Below are 18999 nucleotides of genomic sequence, written 5' to 3' on the forward strand. Positions count from 1 at the left end.
GTATGAAGAAACAACAGGTCCTTTCTTTGCTCCTCCTTTCAGGCTGGTGTTGAAATGGTGGATGGCAAGTTTATATCAAATCATTGAAAATAAGGATAGAAAGATACATTATTCATTTTAAAGACTAGTTAACTGACTTGTTCGGCTAGGGCAATTTAGACACAGCTTAATACATTCAAATGTCTGAAGGAGTGAGAAAATCACTTAATACTTTTTAAAATTCTCTGTGAAGAGATTAGAATTCTAAGGGCTGTTTGGGAGGGAAGAATAAGAATGACAGCATAGAAACTTCTGCAATATGAATATCTCCAACTATTAACAGAGGAAAAACTGGTCAGTAATTTTGGAAGCAGAAGCAGCAAGACTTTACAATCATAAGCTGTGTATTCCTAAGAGATCCAGTACCTCTTAAGGCAAATATTAGCTGCAAACATCCTTACTTGGGAGTAAGACAGTTAATTGTCTGTCTGTCTTCTCTTCACATGAATTTGGATAGCTGACTTTACCATTTTATAGACTGGCCAGCTGATTTTAGAGAGGGGCATTTGTGACTAAGATACACAGGGGTTTTCTGTTTTTTCCTTCTTGCCTCCTAACAGCTAAACATTGCTCAGGTGACTCAATTCATGCAACAGAAGTGCTGGCTACATGGATCACAGGAAATGTATAATGCAGAAAGTAATGATATCCTAACATTGAGGAATTTATGTATTCAATACTGTCTCTATCCTATTTGAAGTAGAGAAGCCTTGGAGAAAATTTGAGTGTGACTCTGACATGTCTCCATCTTTGCAGCCTATCTTGACTCATTAGGACATGAAGATCCATGCACTGTTAAACAATAATGAACTACACAGGATCTGAGTCCTATCCTACTGCAACAAATTTCAACATTAAGATCTACCCACTCAAGTGAACAACAAAACAGAGGTAAGGCAAACATTGATCTGTAATATTTAAACAAGTTGTTACTACCTTAACTTGCCTACCATCTATCTTTTAATGAGCAGTAGCATAAAAGTGACTGGACGCTATAGCAGGAATCTTATCTTGCAATTAATATTTGTTACTCTGGACAGTGAAGGTAGTGTTAACTAAATAACTTATCACAGTTAAAGGACAGGCTGCATTTTTACCTTAGCTGAGGTTCCTTGCTTATGATGATACACAATGTTCAAATGCAACTTCTAGTATCTTTGTAAGATAAGGGATCACTAAGAAGCATAGCTACTACGATTCAGTATTGCTAAAGACTACCGTCCCCTCCAACCACTTGTGGGAAGGGTTTATAAACTAAATGGGTACTATCCTCCGTAGTACTGTTCAAAATAGAACTTAAGTTCAATGCATTTCTCTGGCTGTAATTTGGAACAGCATTTACTGTTTGTCACAATGGTGCATTCTTTGTTAAACTGTAGCTGCTCTGGATTCAAAGCTTTAGTTTCCTCTGAAAGGCTGAAGTTGTGGATAAGATGTTTAACAGTTGAGACGTTTGACTAAGCCCGCCCCCACTTTGCTGTTGAGCTTTCAGCACAGCCACTTCCCAGTTTCTTTTTCCAGGCTTTAAATCCAAGTACCCCAATCCCTTCCCCCTTGTATACGCATTCGCAGCGCTCATTTAGTCTAGCCTGTCTGGTTGAAGGGACTGCCCACCCCGAGGCCCCCAGTCTGCTGAGTCAGTTTCCTAAATTCACTTTCAGGGAAGCGCGACAGCACCTCGCCTTGCACATAGATTAGTGGCGCCCTCACCTTCCTAACGCGTCCTTCTTCGCTCCGTCCCACTCCCAGCTCCAGTAGCCGGGAGCGCAGCTGGCCCAGCCAGCGGGGCAGTTAGCTGGGGCCGGGAGCAGAGCGCTCCAGTAGCCCCGAGAGGCGTTTGAAATCCCCGCGGAGCAGCGACACTTACTGACCGAGGGGAAAAGGCCAGGGGTTGTTGCTTTGCTGTGGAGCCCAGGTGGGAAGCCGCAGCACAGCCCCGCGCCTGCAGCCAGGCTCGCCTTCTCCCCAGGGCCGCTCCGCAGAGAGGGGAAGCAGGCGGCACAGGCGCTGGGAAAGAGCCGGCCCCATCCCCGAGGAGAGGGGCGCAGGGTCGCAGCTACCCGCCCTGCCCCCCAGAGCCCGCCTGGGCGACGCTGCCTCTGCGGGGGCTCTTTGCCCCTGGCCCCCCAACGGCTGCTGCTCGCTGCCCCCTGCCGAGGCCGGGCGTGGGGCCCGAGGCCGAGTCTCCTCTCCCGCCCTCCCGGTGGATCAGTTACACGCAGCTGGCACAGGTGTGGGGCGCCCTTCAGACTCGCTCCAGCGACAAGGGCCAGACGCAGGGAGCAGCAGGGAAACATGCAGCCATCTTGGGCTCAGGCGGACAAAGAGCTGCCGTCTCTACCCTCCGTCCCCTCCCCGCGTGCGGCCCCCGTCCCCCCCCCCGCAGCTCGAACTAGCCTCGCCACCCTCCCTGTCCAGCCACCCCCCACCTTCTGTCCCCGCTGCTCCTGCAGCCTCGCGTCCGGGCCGTCGCAGCCCGACTCTCATCTAAGCCTTCGCAGCCATTTGCCCAGGCTTTTATAGGCGGCTGGCGGCCAATCATCAGCGAGCGGAATCCCTCTCCGGCCGCTGATGTGAGTCGAGCCCTGCGCGCTTGCGCAGTGAGAGGGTAGCGTGGGGGGGGGTGGGACGGAGGAGTGAAAGGGGAGGAGGGAGCAGCTCACAGGAACCCTCCAAAAAAAAGATGGCGGCGGGCTCGGATCTGCTGGATGAGGTTTTCCTGAACACGGAGGTGGATGAGAAGGTGGTGAGCGACCTGGTGGGCTCCCTGGAGTCTCAGCTGGCGGCCTCCGGTCATCACCACCAGCACCACAAGGCGCAGGAGCCCCTCAGGGCCGCTGGGGGGCTGCTGGGGAACCATGTTGTGAGCAGCAGTAGCAGCAGCAGCAGCCCTAGCCCTAGCCCTGGAGGAGTAGTAGTAGGAGGCAATGCTAATGTCCAAACAGAGAACAGCAGCAGCAAGATGGGACTCAGTGCCCCAGAGATCACAAAAGCAGGTAACCTGGGCAGGGGTGGGGGGCTCTCTGGGAAAGGGGCCTCCCCTCCCCCCACTCTCAAGCTCTGGCTGGCTCCCTCCCTTACTGCTTTCCCCCCTTTTCCTTCTCTCCTCCTCCTTGTTGTTGTGACAAGAACTGGAGTGTAAGGGGTGGTATAAATCATATTGGGGAGAGCCCCCCCCACCAGGCCCTTTAGTATATGTCTGACTGTGCTCCTCCTCTCCCTCCTTGCTCCAGGGGTGTAGATGAGGTGTTTCTTGTCATATGGGGGTACTGCTCCCCATGATAGAGCCATAAACAGACACTAATGGGTTATCAGTCTCTTTTTTCTTACCTTGTTGCTGGAGTGTAAAAGGCTGCTATTAATCATAGGGGTCAAGGAGGGGAACCAGTGGGGGGGAACTATCCCTTTGATAATAGCTTTCCCCCAGTTTGTTTGAATGTTCCTCTGCCTTCCCTGTTGCTAGTGTACATTGGATGGTGGGGTTTATTGGGGGGGATTCCCACTTAATAGTGCCTTCCAATCTCTGTCTGAGTGCTTCTTCCTCTCCCCCTTCTCTGTTGCTGAAGTGCAAAGGGGTGTTATTAATCATGACACCTGTTTCCTGTAGAGGAGGAAGTGAGGAGGGATTTCAAGGGAAAGAAGACCCTAAAAATGCCTCCCTTCTGGATATTCCCCCTTGCCCCTCTTGTAGCAGGAGCTTAGAGGGGGTACTCAACACCTTTCATTCCTCTTTCTCCTTCAAGAGGGTGTTGTGGCAACACAAGGTCCTGGTATTTGGGGGCGGGGGGGAGGGATTCAGGGCACAACCCCTATCCTCCTCTTTAGAATGTCTTCTCTATATCTGTCTGTGAACGTTTGCCCCCTTGATGGAGGAACTGGGTTATAAGGGAATGATCTTAATCGTAATATTAGGTCTCACTTTGAGAATAGGTGGGAGGTTTGTTTTTAGGGAAGGGAAAAATATCCTTATCTGCCCATTATTTATCTGTGATTCTGCCCCCCGTCCCTTCCTCCCCACACACACTTTTCTCTGCTTCTTGTTGCTGAAATGTAAGAGGATGTTGACATTAATAATGGCAGGGCTGTAATGAGGATCTTACAGGAGGGTCCTCTTAGCTACTGAGACACACATTATAAGGGTTATCTGTGACAGCTCCCTTCTCATTTCTCTCTCCTTAATTCAGGACCTGGACTGCCACGGCTGGTGTTAATCATGATACCAGGCCTCATTAAATCAGGGTGAGGAGGTCTCAGGGCAGGAGGCCACATTGTAGTGTCCTCAGTGTCCAAGTCTGTTTTCTCCTCATATTTTTCTTTATGGTTGTGGGAGCCTGAGGAGCAGAATCACAACAGCAGGCCCTGGTATGGACAAAGTCCTCTTATGGAAACTTTTTCTGTCAGATTGACAGCTCTCACCCCCTACTTTTTACACTGTTGTACTAGTTGAACTCCATGATACTACTGGGTTCTACTATAGGAGATGACAGGATTGGGGGTAGAGAGTGCAAGGTATAGAGAGCACAGGGAGAATTCTTTGTTGATTTCTTTCCTACTCTTTTTTTTTTCTTTTCCCTCTAGTTGCGGGAACCTGGAGTGCAAAGGATGTTGTTAAACATAATGTCAGGCCTGGAATGGCGGAGAGAAGAAAGTGTAGGGAAAAGAAGCACCCTCAACCCCCTTTATTGTCCAGATCCTATCTTGTGTGTCTGTCTTCCCTTTTTTCTCTTGTTCATGGCAGTGCAATAATTAATATCACTGCTGCCAGGTGTCCGTATGGGGAATAAATGGGCCTCAGGGTAACCTCTTTACACAGAGGAAGAGGACTTGTATTTTCACCTCCTTTTTTCTTGTGTCAATGCATGCAGCATGAGGGGTGAAGCAGGCTTGGGAGGGTGGAGGAACACACTCCCTCTACATTTTTCTCCTCCTGCACGTTCTCTCCTTTGAACCTTGTTGTTGTTGATGTTTCAGGAGCTGGAGGAGTGCAAGGGGGCGTTATTAATCATAACACCAGGTCCCAGAGTTCAGCTCTGGATGGAGTCACTACAACCAGCACCAGCACCACCACCACCGCAGCAGCAGCAGGAGGAGGATCTGAAGCTGCTTCTGCTCCAGGGACCCTCAGTCAGGGCAAATCAGTGGTTATCAGTACCATGGCAACTGCCTTATCCACCAGGAATGGCAAAATTGGGACCACAACGGTGCAAACTTTGAATGGGAGTAATGTGGTGATGAACTCTCACCATTCGGGAAGTGCTGCTTTCTCTGGGACTCCTGCGACTGCTAATCCTGCTGCTGCACCTGCTGTTGCCCCTCTAGTTAACAATGGACCTGGATCTGTGGGGAAAGGAAATACAGTTAATGCTGTTTTGCCATCAGCTTCTAACACTGTCATCCAGACTTCTTTCCTCAGCACTGCTGTGTCCTCCGCCTCATCCTCATCACCCACAGTAATCTCTTCGCAACCGTCACCAAGCATTGTAGGTGGGGGGCCTACTGTAGCACTGGTGAGGCCACCAATTCACACAGCAGGACCCACAGTTGCTGCTGCTGCTGCAGCCACCCAGAATGGGAGCAATACTGTGATCAATTCAGCCATCGGTGTGGGGAGTTTTCCTGCTGTTGCTGCAGTCACTGTGGGTTCTGGAGTTTCCCTCCAAACACCACTTGTGAACAGCCAGCCTGGTTCCAGTGTGCAGATACCACCCATCACACAGGTTCTCAAATCAATATCCCAGCAGCAGACACTAGTTGCAAGTGGCCAGCCCAGTACTACAGGGGGTAACATGATAATTGGGCAAACTATGCAAGCTGGGCTCTCCAATGTGGCCCCCAATCCCGGTGGGATATCTCCTGCAGCTCCTGGTACCCCTACAGGAATGGCTAAGGGCACTGCCAGTACAGTGGCACAAAGTCTGCCAAGGACTCCAACAGCAACTACAAGTGGTATCAGAGCAACTTTGACTCCCACAGTTTTAGCACCTCGTCTGCCTCAGGCACCTCAGAATCCAACTAATATTCAGAACTTTCAGTTACCACCAGGTAAGTAAAGACTAGAGATTTTTATTTAGTGGCTGTATATGTTGTTGAGAGGAAGATGAATATATCTAGATCTAGTTGTAAATCAAGGGGAAGCTTTTACTCTCAGATATCACTTGCTTTTGGACAGTGGCATGGGATATGGCATGATTTTTATGGTGTTTCGGATGACAAAGGCATGTTGACACAATTATTTTAAAGTCTTACTATTGTTTAGATTTTCCTTTTTACTAAAATGCAAGTGTGAACAAAGCTGCAAGCCAACACAAATGTGATTAAAATGCTATTTTAATGCACCTTGCTGTTTCATTTTCACATAATGCATTTTGACTTTAAAGCAGTTTTGTCAGTAATTCATCTAACCTAGCATGCTCCTCTTTTCCCTGTCCCTGTATGCCCCCCTTTACCATACAAGGAGCATTGCTTGGTAGTGCAGCAGCAGGTACAGCATAAGGAGAGAAGCTACCTTCTTTTACCATAAATATATTAAAATAATATTAGAAATCTGAGTTATGCTCTCAAATTTGGAGCTCATGATGATGATCATTTATCACTGGACCTTCAATACAAAGGCGATCTTACTCTGTCCTTACCTTACCCTGTTGTGTGTAGGGTTGCAGCGCCTGTAGTAACGAACATCGTGCTTAGTCAGGGAACCAATCCTGAGACCAGTAGGGAGTGAGTTAAAGGCAGAATAAAAAAAACCCCTCTGTTCTGAGAACTGGTCTATGCTCTGTCAAATATCCTTGGTTGGTTTTTTTTTGTGGTTTTGCTAGGTAATGTTACTATACAAGAACAGCCAATTAAATTTTATTATTACTACCTAATGAAATCAATGGGGTGCATATGCAATTCATTTCAATAGGTCTTAGAGCAGTAAAAATGATCTCTGTTGAAACTACTACCCAACCTTAGATTGATGCACTTATTATTAAGATACCAGCAACCATATCTTACTGTACACTATGTTTCTGTATAATACACCTCTACCTTGATATAATGCTGTCCTTGGGAGCCAAAAAATCTTACTGCGTTATAGGTGAAACTGTGTTATATTGAACTTGCTTTGATCCACCGGAGTGCACAGCCTCGCCCCCCGGGAGCACTGCTTTACCACGTTATACCCAAATTCGTGTTATATTGGGTGGCATTATATTGAGGTAACGGTGTACTCCATTTATAGTATGTGGCACTGCATGGTTCAGTTAAGTCAGTCATACATTCTGTATACTTAAATCACAATTGGGATATTAAAAATCTACATTTTTCTTGCGTAGAAAGATATTGCCTGGCAAGAATATTTCATATGCTGAAGTTTCAAAACTGTTTTTAAATTTATCAAAAAGTCTTAAACCTTTGGAATCCCTGTTTTTAAGTTGGAGCCTATTTTCATAATAATAAAAACCTAAACTAAAAATGCATCATACTTTTCAGGATTTGAAGATGTTATCCCTTTCTGCGATATTAACAAAATTGCCCTTATGGTTTACAGTTGATGTTAGTAACATTTAGGTATATAGCTCCATAGCGGCAATATTGCAGTGCTACATAGTATAACTAATTATGGAAAACATCTACTGGACATGATCAGCAAGTTCTAATAAAGTGGTTTTTAAACCACTAACATTTTTATCAACATACTAAAATGTGCCCCATTTACCAACAAGGGCCCAATCTTTATGGTTGAGCATGCATAAGTTACTCCTGTGCATGGTCCCAGTGAAATCAAAGTAGGACTTTGCAGGATCTAGACTTTAATTTTTATGATTAAGTCCTTTAAATTTTAAATTTGACAAAAATCCAGAATCTCAAAAGAACTATATTTTTTGGTCAGCAGCTTCTATTGAGCACACTGGAAGCTGCTGGATGCTGAGCTGTTTTGAAAATCTGGTCCCAGTTATGGGTGCTGAATACTTCAGAAAATCTAACCCTAGATGTTTAGGGTTCTCCCCCTCTTCCTCAGTATCCACTTAAGTGCCATTAACTTTAATGGAGTTTACATATATGTATGAGGGGAGAATATACTAATACAAAAACATAATGAATTAACTGAATTTTGAAGTACAGCACAGTGACCAAATTTTCAAAGGAAGTTTTACCCATCTGTCAAGTTGCTCCAGCAAAGTTTGTATATCCAAGTTTTTGCACGTACAAAACTTCAAATTAGTCTCTGCAAGCAACATTTGCACGTAAAAATTGGAGAGCTGTATGCTAATACAGTTTGCTCATGCAAATTTGAGGAGTTTATGCATGATATAACTAGAGAACAAAAGCTGCATGTGCAAATAGTAGTGTGCATAGAGTAACAACAATTTAGCATCCACTTTTGAAAAATTTGCCTGTTGTGTAGCACAGTGGCTCTCAACCTTTCCAGATTACTGTACCCTTTTTAGGAGTCTGATTTATCTTGCATACCATACCCCCTAGTTTCACCTCACTTAAAAACTATTTGCTTACAGAATCAGACAAAAAATACAAGTGTGTCACAGCACATTGTTACTGAAAAATTGTTACTTATTTTTACTGTGTAATTATAAAATCAGAATATAAATATTATACTTACATTTCAGTGTATGCTATATACGGCAATATAAACAAGTCGTATGAAATTTTTGTTTTTACTGACTTCGCTAGTGCTTTTTATGTAGGCTGTTGTAAAACTGGGCAAAAATCAGATGAGTTGATGTACCCCCGGAAGACCTCTGGGGGACATGTACCCCAGTTGAGAACCACTGGAGTAGTGCATATTCTGTATTTATTTTCCAAACAAAAATAAACTAATTGTTTAATTTTCAGTCCCCACCCCCAAAAGTCCAATTACTGTTCCACATAAATGACACTGAATATAAAAATGTCAATATTTTATTAATCTGGGGCTTTACTAAAAGATTATTTTAAAAAGTGTTTTTGAGGTAGTCTGCCTTTACCTTTACAAACAGTTTAGTTGATTTACACTTCTTAAAATATATTGCTGCTAGAGTGTCACCTGTATGGTATATCAGTTTTTAGCTAGATGGAAATTAAAATAGCCAAATTAGAAATGTGTGAAAGCAGGGAGATTAATTGTTGTGGTGCTGTTGGGTTCTGCCACATTATTTATTGTTTTTCCCCTCCCCACGGAAACAGGGTTATCAACATTAGTTTTGGTTAATAATGGGTTCATTTTTGTTTTACCAAGGTCTTAAGAGGGTGGGAGAAGTGTGTGTATAATATATATACACAATGTGTTTATGGATATGAAAAGCGGTATATCTACACTTTCTCTTCTCCAGCAGCCCAGATTTGTAACTTGTAGCCTGAGCATTTGCAGCCCTGCTATACAATTCCAAAAATTGCCTAAAAAACCCATCTTTTTGGCTTTAGCAGAGATGCGGAAAATACTCTTGAATTGACTTTAGAAAGGATGATTCTGTCAAGTATGCAACGAGTTTGTTTAAAGATAATTTCATAAAATGCACTATGAATCAAAATAAGTCATCTTCTGTTTTTAACTACTTGCGTTTTTCTGAAGTAAATAGTGTGAGATCTTGTATGCACTCGTGGTAATAGCTGGGACAATTGATATTAAAACATCATGGCAGTTGTTTCAGATACACAGAAAAGTATCTTAGTTGCTCATAGATGGAACAGAAGTCTGCAAGTAGAACAGAACTATGCAGCATATATGAGATCATAATTGGCAGGTGCTGCAAATGTTTTTTGATGATTTTCACACTTCTATAAATTTTATTTTTCCCCCGAAAAAGTTAGTTTTAGTATTAGCAAAGCAGTATTTTCACTTGCACTAGTATATAACAGGTTCTCAAAACTGGCCACAACTGAAATCTACAATCTTCTTACCGTAACTGTATTGTCAACCCTGGGAATTTAACAAAAAATGAAACAGGTTTCTCTGATCACAGGTATATTATACTGTTACTCTGTTCTGCTATCTTCTTATGGCATTATAGTCGACACTATGAGCTAGGGATGTGGTTCCCAGCTCACAGGTACGTACTCGCAGTAGCTCAGTGACAGCTAGCACCGGTGTAATAAAAGAAAGTATAGCTGTGGTATTATGGGCAGTAGCAGCAATGGCCCAGCTGAGCCATGCTGAGTATGTATTCAGAGGGTTCAGACAGGTTTGTACGTAGCACAGCTAAGCCATGCTCCTGCTGCCCATGCTACCATGGCTACACTACTGTTTATACTTGAGCTCACTCTCATTGAGCTAGCATGAGTATGTCTGTGAGCTGGGGATCACACCCTAGCTTGTAGTGTAGACCGAGCCTAAGACGCTTGCTAAGAGGTATGCAGCAGAGTGTGTGGGGGCGGGGAAGTACTATATTCATATATTGAATTAAAACAGTACAGAGCTGGTAGATCAGGAGAGTTTTTTCCCCTCCCGTGTCCTTCTCTCCCCCCCTCCCCCGCCCAAGCCTAGGCAAAAGTGAAATATAGAAACCCCACTTTTTTCCTTTGAGTTTTAGTACTTATGAAAATTGCTGAAGACTAAAGGTCCTTCTTGTCCACAGAATAGTATAGCAAAATGTAGTAACGGTTAAAGCTTCTCTACACACCAATCTGCAGGGATCACCCCTGGGTGATGGGAGTGTAGTAGATCATTCTCTTTGCCCACTTAATCCTCTGTTCTTTTGACTGAGACTGCCAACAAGGATATCACAGTTGTCCACTAGTCACTGAACTGATGCCACAAATTGATATTTATATAGGTCATAGAACAACCGTCAGATGGTAACGGTAGAGGGTCTCTATAGCTTTACTCCTCCCCCAGTATTTCCTAGCATCTGCTGGTAGTTGGATGTGGAAATGGGGACACAAATGTGTATTGTATTCTATCACCTACCTTCTGGGGTGGTTTTTTTGGGTCCTTGTGCACTATGAATAACTCCAGTGTCTGCCACCACTGGTAGCTTTCCCAAGCAATATTAGTGTGAAACTGACCTGATATGAGGAGTTTCATTGTTGTAGGGTTCTGAATACCACTAGTGAAAATGACCAATGTTAATTTCATGCTACTGCTGCTTAGTAGAGCTCTAGCTCCAGTGCTTCCACTGGCATCTATGTAATCTGTATACTGAAAAGGACATTATCCATTTATATTTGTCTCACATTTGGATGGTTTTCTTCACAACCATAGAGGTTGGATACTTAATTTGTTTTAAATGGAGGTTTAAATTCTACAGCAATATATGGGTTTTGGCTCTGTCGCTGGAGGAAGATTGTTACTTCTCTTGGTTTTGGTTTTTGGTGTTTTTTCCAACCCCTGCTTATTGTGGTCCCATTTAGAAAAGTATTTTATGCCTAACTTTAAGTATATACTCAAGTCTCATTGACTTGAATAGTGATGCTTTCCTGAACTGGAGCCATTAAAAGCAGCTTGCACACCTGTAGTATATATATTTTTTGGCAAACAGTCCTCTTTATATTTAAACATCCAAATGTTTGTCACCAAAAATCAACTGGGTGCACCACAATAATTGTCATAAAATTGGCATGAAGGCACAGAGAGAGACTTTGGTCCCAATCCTGTAAACCGTTTTATGTACATGTGATCGTACTCGGATGTATGGTCCCACTGACTTCAGTATAGAGATGTATCTACTAATGTTTTTCCAGGATTGGTATCCTAGACTAGTAAGCATAAGAGGTTGGAAGGAAAAAAGGCGAAGCTAACAGATTTTGAATAAAATGATCTAAATAGTTTTTTCATTGTAAAACTCTGATACTTATTATAGCTGAGCACATTGCTTTTTGGGTCCATTCTCTTCTTTTTTTTTTTTTTTTTTTTTTTTTTTTAAGTAGGCATCTCTGAAATGCTTAATTGTCTATTTAAGTTTCTGTGAATGTGAATACACATGAAAACTTGCTGGCTTTCAGATGTAAAATACACACAAAGTGTCTGAAGGAAGAATTCTAAATATTGGAATGTATCTCCAATTCTAATTCCCACCAACTTGTGAGCAAGTCCAAATGTTCCCACTGGTTTACAGCTTTTGTGTACTATACTATAGCCTACCAGTGTTATGCTGCTAACTGTTAGCATGGCCATATTTTGTGTGGTTTAAAAAAAAAAAAGATATCTAACAAGCAAGGATAATAGCAGTTTACTGAAGTACTTTCACTTTCAAACCATATTACAAATGTTAATCCTCTCATAACCCCTGTGTGATTGGTAAGTGAATGTATTTTCTCAACTTGAAAGCTGGGGAAACTCAGGGTGAAAAGTTGTGACTTTCCCATGGCCATTAGGGGTGTCAATGTCAAATCCAAAATTAAAACTTGGAAGTTCTTTGCTCAGATCACTGGGTGATATCTGTTATCAAGAGAGAAAATTATGGATTTCCTCTGTTCTACATTTAAAAGAGTTGGGGGGGAAACTGCTCAAATTATATATCAGTAAAAAGAACATTTTGCTTGATTTGAAGTGTCTTTTTATATGTAGATCCATCAGGTTTACCACATATTTCAAGACTAAGGGGAAAAAAGGTTTTAGACTTGTTAAAAATTGAAAGATCTTACCTTATTATGACAACCTTAAATTTTGCCCCAGAAGAATTTAAGGTTGAGAGGGTGATTTTCTTTTAACTTTTTTTTAAAACAGCATATCATGAGGCAGAGCAATACATTGTTTTACATTGACCAGTAAAATACAAATTGACACTTTCAGTGACCAGGCTTTATAGGATGTATAATTGTGATTCTTCAAAACTAATTTGTGGAAGCATTTAGTTATCTTGAGCTGTATATAATACAGTTCCATTTTAGAGTTAGAGCAATTATGCAAAATTTTGTATTCACACCAGTCTTCATAACAAACTAGGATTCTCTTTTTAAAACATGCTTAATTTCAGTTGAAGTTTGGTGTTTTGGGGATTACTTACCCCTTCAGTTTAAAGGCCATGCAGATGCCAGTGATCAAGGCAGTTGCCCAAGAGGTGTGAATATGGGTTAGTTGCTGCTTCTGAGGCATTCTGCACACCACTGCTAGCACAGGAACTGTCCAACAGTGTGTGTGCTCAGTGAGTCACCATCATTTTCTATTTCCATGAATCTGAAAGGCACTCAAACTCTTCTGGCCTGGGGACCAAAAATTTGGATGCCGCTCTCAACTTGAGTTCACAACTCATCTGCCATACTCTATTTTAGCTAAGCTGGCAATGGAAAATGTAAATGTGAGCACTTCATATTAATCAGAAAAAATGTGCATTGGTCAACCAACATGGTGATAAGACAAATCAATTATTACAAAATACTCTTGAGATTGTTTTTGATCTATTGAGTATTTTGATCACTTTCAGTTCTAATTATTGAAAAGTGCTTCTTTTGATGTTTGTAAATAAAGATTTAAAGTTTTTTAATTGCATGAGCTATATATAGAATTCATTTCAAATAAAGACCCAAATGCCTTATTACACTACTTGAAGTTCTTCTATTAAAAATATTTTAATGTGAAAGGGCTTAATTTAAAACACTCTTGACAGTTTTAGTCACCTGGGGTCAAACTCAGCCTTGGTGGGCTGGGCATATCTCTATTTGCCCATATCTGAACATCCGTGTTTGATTTTGAGATCCTCAATTACAAAGTTACTTGTCAGTCATGCTAATTTAGTTTATATTTTGTTCTTGAAAAAGTGACTGAAGCAGTAGCATTATAGAAACAGTTGGTCACTTGAGAAATATAGTGTAAAAAAAAAAAAGTTTACTAGTGACCTTAGTAGTGAAGAAAATATCTTTTGACAGTCTTTAAGTCAGCTAAAACACCTGATATTATCAACTGTTAAGATTCTGTGTATGGTTAGGTGTACCCCTGCACCTGGTGGAGCCTCTGTGATGTCCAGTGGGGTCTACCTGTGGCCACATGGGTACACTTGTGCCAAGTCAGTTGTGCAATCAGGACCTCAATGAGCATTAGTGAAATGAGGATCCTGTTGAAATCTCCTCCTTCTGAATACTTTCCTTCCCTGATGTATGTCTTAAATTAAAACTAGGAATCCATTCTGATATTTCACCCAAGTTCCCTCTAAGCTGCGCAGCTGCCTATTAAGCCCTGCTCAGAGCTGTGGTAGGGAGAGGCGCCTCTCCCTCAGCACAGACCAGTCCCGGACTTGCTGTGGCCAGGGGAGAGGAACTCTTCAGAGGCCTCTACCCCAGCCCCGAGTTGCTGTGGTTAGAGGGGACTGGGGGGAGTCATCTCTCCCCACTGCAGCAGCAGGGCAGCCTGCACTCCAAACCCTTCATCCCTGGTCCCACCCCAGAGCCTCCACCTCCCACACCCCAACCCTCTGCCTCAGGCAGAGCCCTCATCTCTCCACACCCCAACCCTCTTCCTCAGCCCTGAATCTCCTCCCAAACTCTTCATCCTCAGGCCCTCACCTCCTCTGCACTCCAACCCTCTGCCCCAGCCTTGAGCCCCCTTCCACGTTCCAAACCCCTGGGCCCCACCACCACGACCTCATGAATTTTGTTATATGCACCAACATGGAGGTGATGTGTGACAAATCACCTCCATATTGGTGCACATAACAAAATTCATTTCACACGTGGATGTAAACCATTAGAGGGAACACTGTATCTGACCCCTGTTATTGAGCTTCTTGAGTAAAAATAATGCTCTACATGATACGTACACTAGTTTAATTTAAATTATTTTTTAAACTGACTTAGATCTTGTCTAAATCCCAGAAGTTGTGCTTTGAACCAGTAGAGTTAAAATAGTACAGCCTCCCTAGTGTGGGGCAGTGTAAACTTAATTCCTGTAAGGGAACGGGACAGGACTAAGCTGTACTATTTGTAAGGTACTTTTTATGGTATAACTACATCCACAGTAGGGATTGTACCAGTATAATTAGTTTTGTTTTTTATTTTTATTTTTTAAAAATCACACACTTAAATAGTTTGGTTATACCAGTATGAAAACTGTGCAAACGAGGCTTTAGCAAAATCAGTGCAAAATGCTATGTGGGGACATGCTTATTTTGGTTAAAGCTTAAACTATACTTAAATAAGTTTGATTTAAATTAAAATAACTGTTCAGTCTTTTATACTGGTTTAACTAAATATGTTTAAAATGACACACTGAGCTAAACTAGTAAAATTTTCTCATGTATACAAACCCTTACTTTGACTAGCTCGATATGCTAAAAGTTTTTTAAACTAGAAAATACTAATTGATTTGAACTCAGATGGGATTGAAACCTATCGGTCCCAATCCTGCAATGAGGTTTGCACAGAATGATCCCTGCAGTCTCCCATATCCCCTCTGAAGGTAGTGTACAAATATAGAGTAAAAGACTGTTCCTGCCTATGTAATGCTGTCAGGTTAAAATCATAATTTTAAAAGATCAGCCTCCTTATCAGTGTTAGATGACTACTAGATTAACAACATTCAAATGTAAAGGGTGACTTTCCTTTTCATTATTAATTTATTTCATTTTGATCATCTTGGGCAAAAAAGTCAGTGTCACTTTTTGTTTCTGGTCTTTCACTTTCTGGTAAGCTGGCACTAACACAGTGCTGCAATAGGTTAACACTGTAGGGAGGTGTTCAAATAAAGTTCTTCTGGGCAGAGACCATCTTTACTCTTTGTGCAGCCCCTAGCACAATGAGGGTTGGATCCTGGTTTGGGTCTTTATGTAGTTCTGAACTACAATTTTCCACCTTTGATTATTTGCTTGGATTTATTTTCATCAGTGATATTGGGTAATTTTTTTCAAATAAAGAACCAAAAATGTAAATTTTGAACCTCATCTACCTGGGAATCTCCCTTTTAACTTTACAGCATTGCTCCTTGACAAAGTATTGCTGAGAAACATTTTTCAGTGATACATTGTACCTAATACAAATTCAAGAGAGAGCTTGGTTTGTATTATGTAACACATTTGTATCATTTTAAAACACTGTCATGCTTTGTGTGGAAGAGTTTGTATGGATCCATATATAGTACTTCATTCTTCTAGTAAGAGCAATCTATATAACTTTTAAACATTACTATCCTAATATATGCCCTTGTGAGTTGCTGAATTATTAAACTCATAGCATCAGTTTATCACAGAGAATTAAAAGTATGTGAGGTACTGTACAGACAGCTAAAATAATATCCTTGTGTCATAGGGGAATGTTTCCTAAATGGTGCGACCTGACCTACCAGTGGGTCGTAGGAAGGTTCTAGGTGGGTTGCCATATGAAGGGCTGGATTAGCCTATCACTAGCCTCTAGACGAACATCCACTTCTCCTCACTCAGTACAGAGGTGAGGCTCAGAAAGGTAATTGGGGGTGGGGAGGTTGGAGAGCAAGCTTACCCCGCAGCAGCACCTCCAGTGCTATGAGGCACTCTGGGTGTTGAGACCTGTGGCACAGAGTTGCAGAACCAAGTAGATTTGTCCTGGCTGCCCCTCCATCACACACATGGGTGGCTGGGCCAAGCCTGAGTGGTGCTGTGACCTCATGCCCAGTCATCACACCAGGAGCAGGCAGGAGCCATTGCTGCAAGTTGAGTGCAGGGTGGGTCCACCCCTCCCTGGGGGTCTTTCCTTTACACTGGGCTGGGGTTAGGGTTTTGGTTCCTGGGATGAAAGGTGCACATATGTAATGGTGGGTTGCAAAAAGAGAGAATGCAGTTGGTGGGTCGCCTTAGTAAAATGTTTGGGAATCTCAGCCATAGGGCATACCATGTAAATGTCAATGTAGAAAGAGAGGCTAGGTGATGGGCCACAGACAAAAAGCAGATGACTGACCAACAATGTTTAACTTTTGGAAAGTAACTATTAATAATCAAGTGTATCTATTTCCATGAAGAAAAGCTAGAACTGGTAAACCTCTTGAAAGAACTTGAAAGAAACGAGGATGGGGCATGGTGGACCTGGTCAGGGAGTGGGTTCCAACCATAAGGAGCAGCATAGAACAAATTGGAATGACAGGGGAGAGGAAAATCTAAAGAGGGTGATTAGTAGACTGTTTTGGAAAAAAGAATGAAGTGATAGAAATAAAGCCCCAGAGAAAAGAGAGAAGTTGTGCAGCACATTGTAGAAGTACAAGGAGCTCAAATTTGGTGTGGTGGTGGTTACTTTCTAATAAAGATATACACTGACACATTCAAAGCTCCTACAACAGGAAACCAAAAAGGGCTGCTATCCATGCAGTATGTGTCATTCACAAATATATTGTCTTGTTCCTTTCTTCCTCGTATGCTGCTACTTCTCTTTTCCGTGGTCCCTTTTAAAAAAAGAGAAAAAAACAAGTCTTTTTATTCATTACCTCACATTGTTTCCTTGTTAAATCTAGGTTAAAAATTTTTTTTTATGGTTTCTTAATTGATGAGTTGTTAGAATAAGAATCATATTTACAGATGTGGAGAGAAGATTTTACTTTTTTAGTGAGTTTTTTTTTTTGCTTTATTAAAATTAATTCTATTTTAAAGAGAGATGGTACTGAATAATGTTGCTATTATGATAAAGACATTTATGTATCATGTCCCTGTAACAGTTTAATTTTACATCTAATTAACAGAGGTCTTATTGGTCTGTCCTGTATCTGAACTTCCAGGAGTAGTATAGTGCTGTAAATTGCTAAAATATGAAATTCTGTGCCTGCCTAGGGAACTAGAGGTGGGGGGAACAGTGATGCCGCCACTGGTTCGGCTATATATTTATATGGCACGATGGTAAAAGTGCTACAAGTCAGAGGATCTTGTCTACATTATGGCTTCTGCCACTGCAGCAGAACAAGTAACACTGGTGGAAATTTTTCCTAAAATTCTCTAATGTAGACAAGGCTTTAGCACGGAATGAAAACTAGCTGGTTTGCAAAACCACAGGTACAATTTAACATATTAAAAGAATTGGTGACCCACTTGTGAATTAAATTCACCCTTCCTCAGAAGAAATTAGATTCATATACCACTGGGTCATATTCCCTCATGTAACCCTTTTGAAGTTAGTGGAGTTACACCAGGGATAAATTTAATCCACTTTGTTTATTGAGGTCAAAATTATTGAAGTGAAAATTGGTTTACCTCTTGATAGTGGTTTGCCTTCTAAGCTCTTGCCTTCTTGGACTTTGCTGATATATAACTAGGGCATGTTAAGCATAAACTTGTTACAGAAAAACCTGCTCTGTGAATTTCAGAATAAAACCAAACATGCATCAGTTTGTTTATAGCTTGACAGAAAGGTGTGTGGTATTTTGAAAGACGACTTGAAAGCATGTTAACACCTTTCCAGGTAACATAGCTTTCTAGAGAGGTGTTAACATAGTTTCAAAACTGACTGTAGTTGGGGTGTTTTGTTGAGTAACTGAGACCGCTGACTAGGGAAATAACCCACTTCCTTCCTTGACGGACTAAGAGACGCACCCCACCGATGTACTTATCCACTACACCGATACTGATTTGGACTCCTTATTCGTTCCATGGGTGGCATACCTGAGCCCGCTCATCCACTGACACTTTAAAAACCTTTTGACCCCAATCTGGGTCTATGCCAGTTATGCGATATGTATGTATCTCTTCATCCTTGCAACTGATACCTGTAATCCCCCCCCCCCCATAACCCAAGCCTGACCCCAGATGTACAGTACCTTCCCTCTTAACTTGTGTATTTCATTTTAAACAGTCACTTTAATTGCAGTGGCTGACTACCAACACTGCTCTCTCATCTTGGAAAGCAAAACTTTTCAAATGAGTCCACCATCAAGAATGGTCATCATTTGGTGCTTTAACATTGACATTTGCTTCAACTGTTAGTTCTTAAAATATTTTCATTAGCAACCCATACTTGATTCATCTATTGAATTGGTAAGCAATATAGTAAATTAAGCTGTATGGATGCAATGAAGTTCTTGTGTAGGGTTACTGAGAAAAAGCCTTTGGCATGAAATTAGTCTACTTTTATACATCAAGCAATTAGGATAAACAAACTTAT

The 18999-nt window shown here is 41.9% G+C and overlaps 1 protein-coding gene across 1 annotated transcript in view; it reads left to right on the forward strand.

Moving 5' to 3' along the window:
* Positions 1–475: 475 nt before the first annotated feature.
* The window catches only part of TAF4 (TATA-box binding protein associated factor 4), a 68725-nt gene continuing 50201 nt past the window's right edge, over positions 476–18999 (forward strand). Inside the window, exons 1-2 of the mRNA XM_032802278.2 lie at positions 476–3035; positions 5011–6081. Coding sequence (XP_032658169.1) covers positions 2723–3035; positions 5011–6081 — 1384 coding nt within the window. The 5' untranslated portion in view covers positions 476–2722. The remainder of the gene's footprint in view (positions 3036–5010; positions 6082–18999) is intronic.

The sequence above is a fragment of the Chelonoidis abingdonii genome, chromosome 14, assembly GCF_003597395.2.
Source record: "Chelonoidis abingdonii isolate Lonesome George chromosome 14, CheloAbing_2.0, whole genome shotgun sequence".
Classification (NCBI taxonomy): Eukaryota; Metazoa; Chordata; order Testudines; family Testudinidae; genus Chelonoidis; species Chelonoidis abingdonii.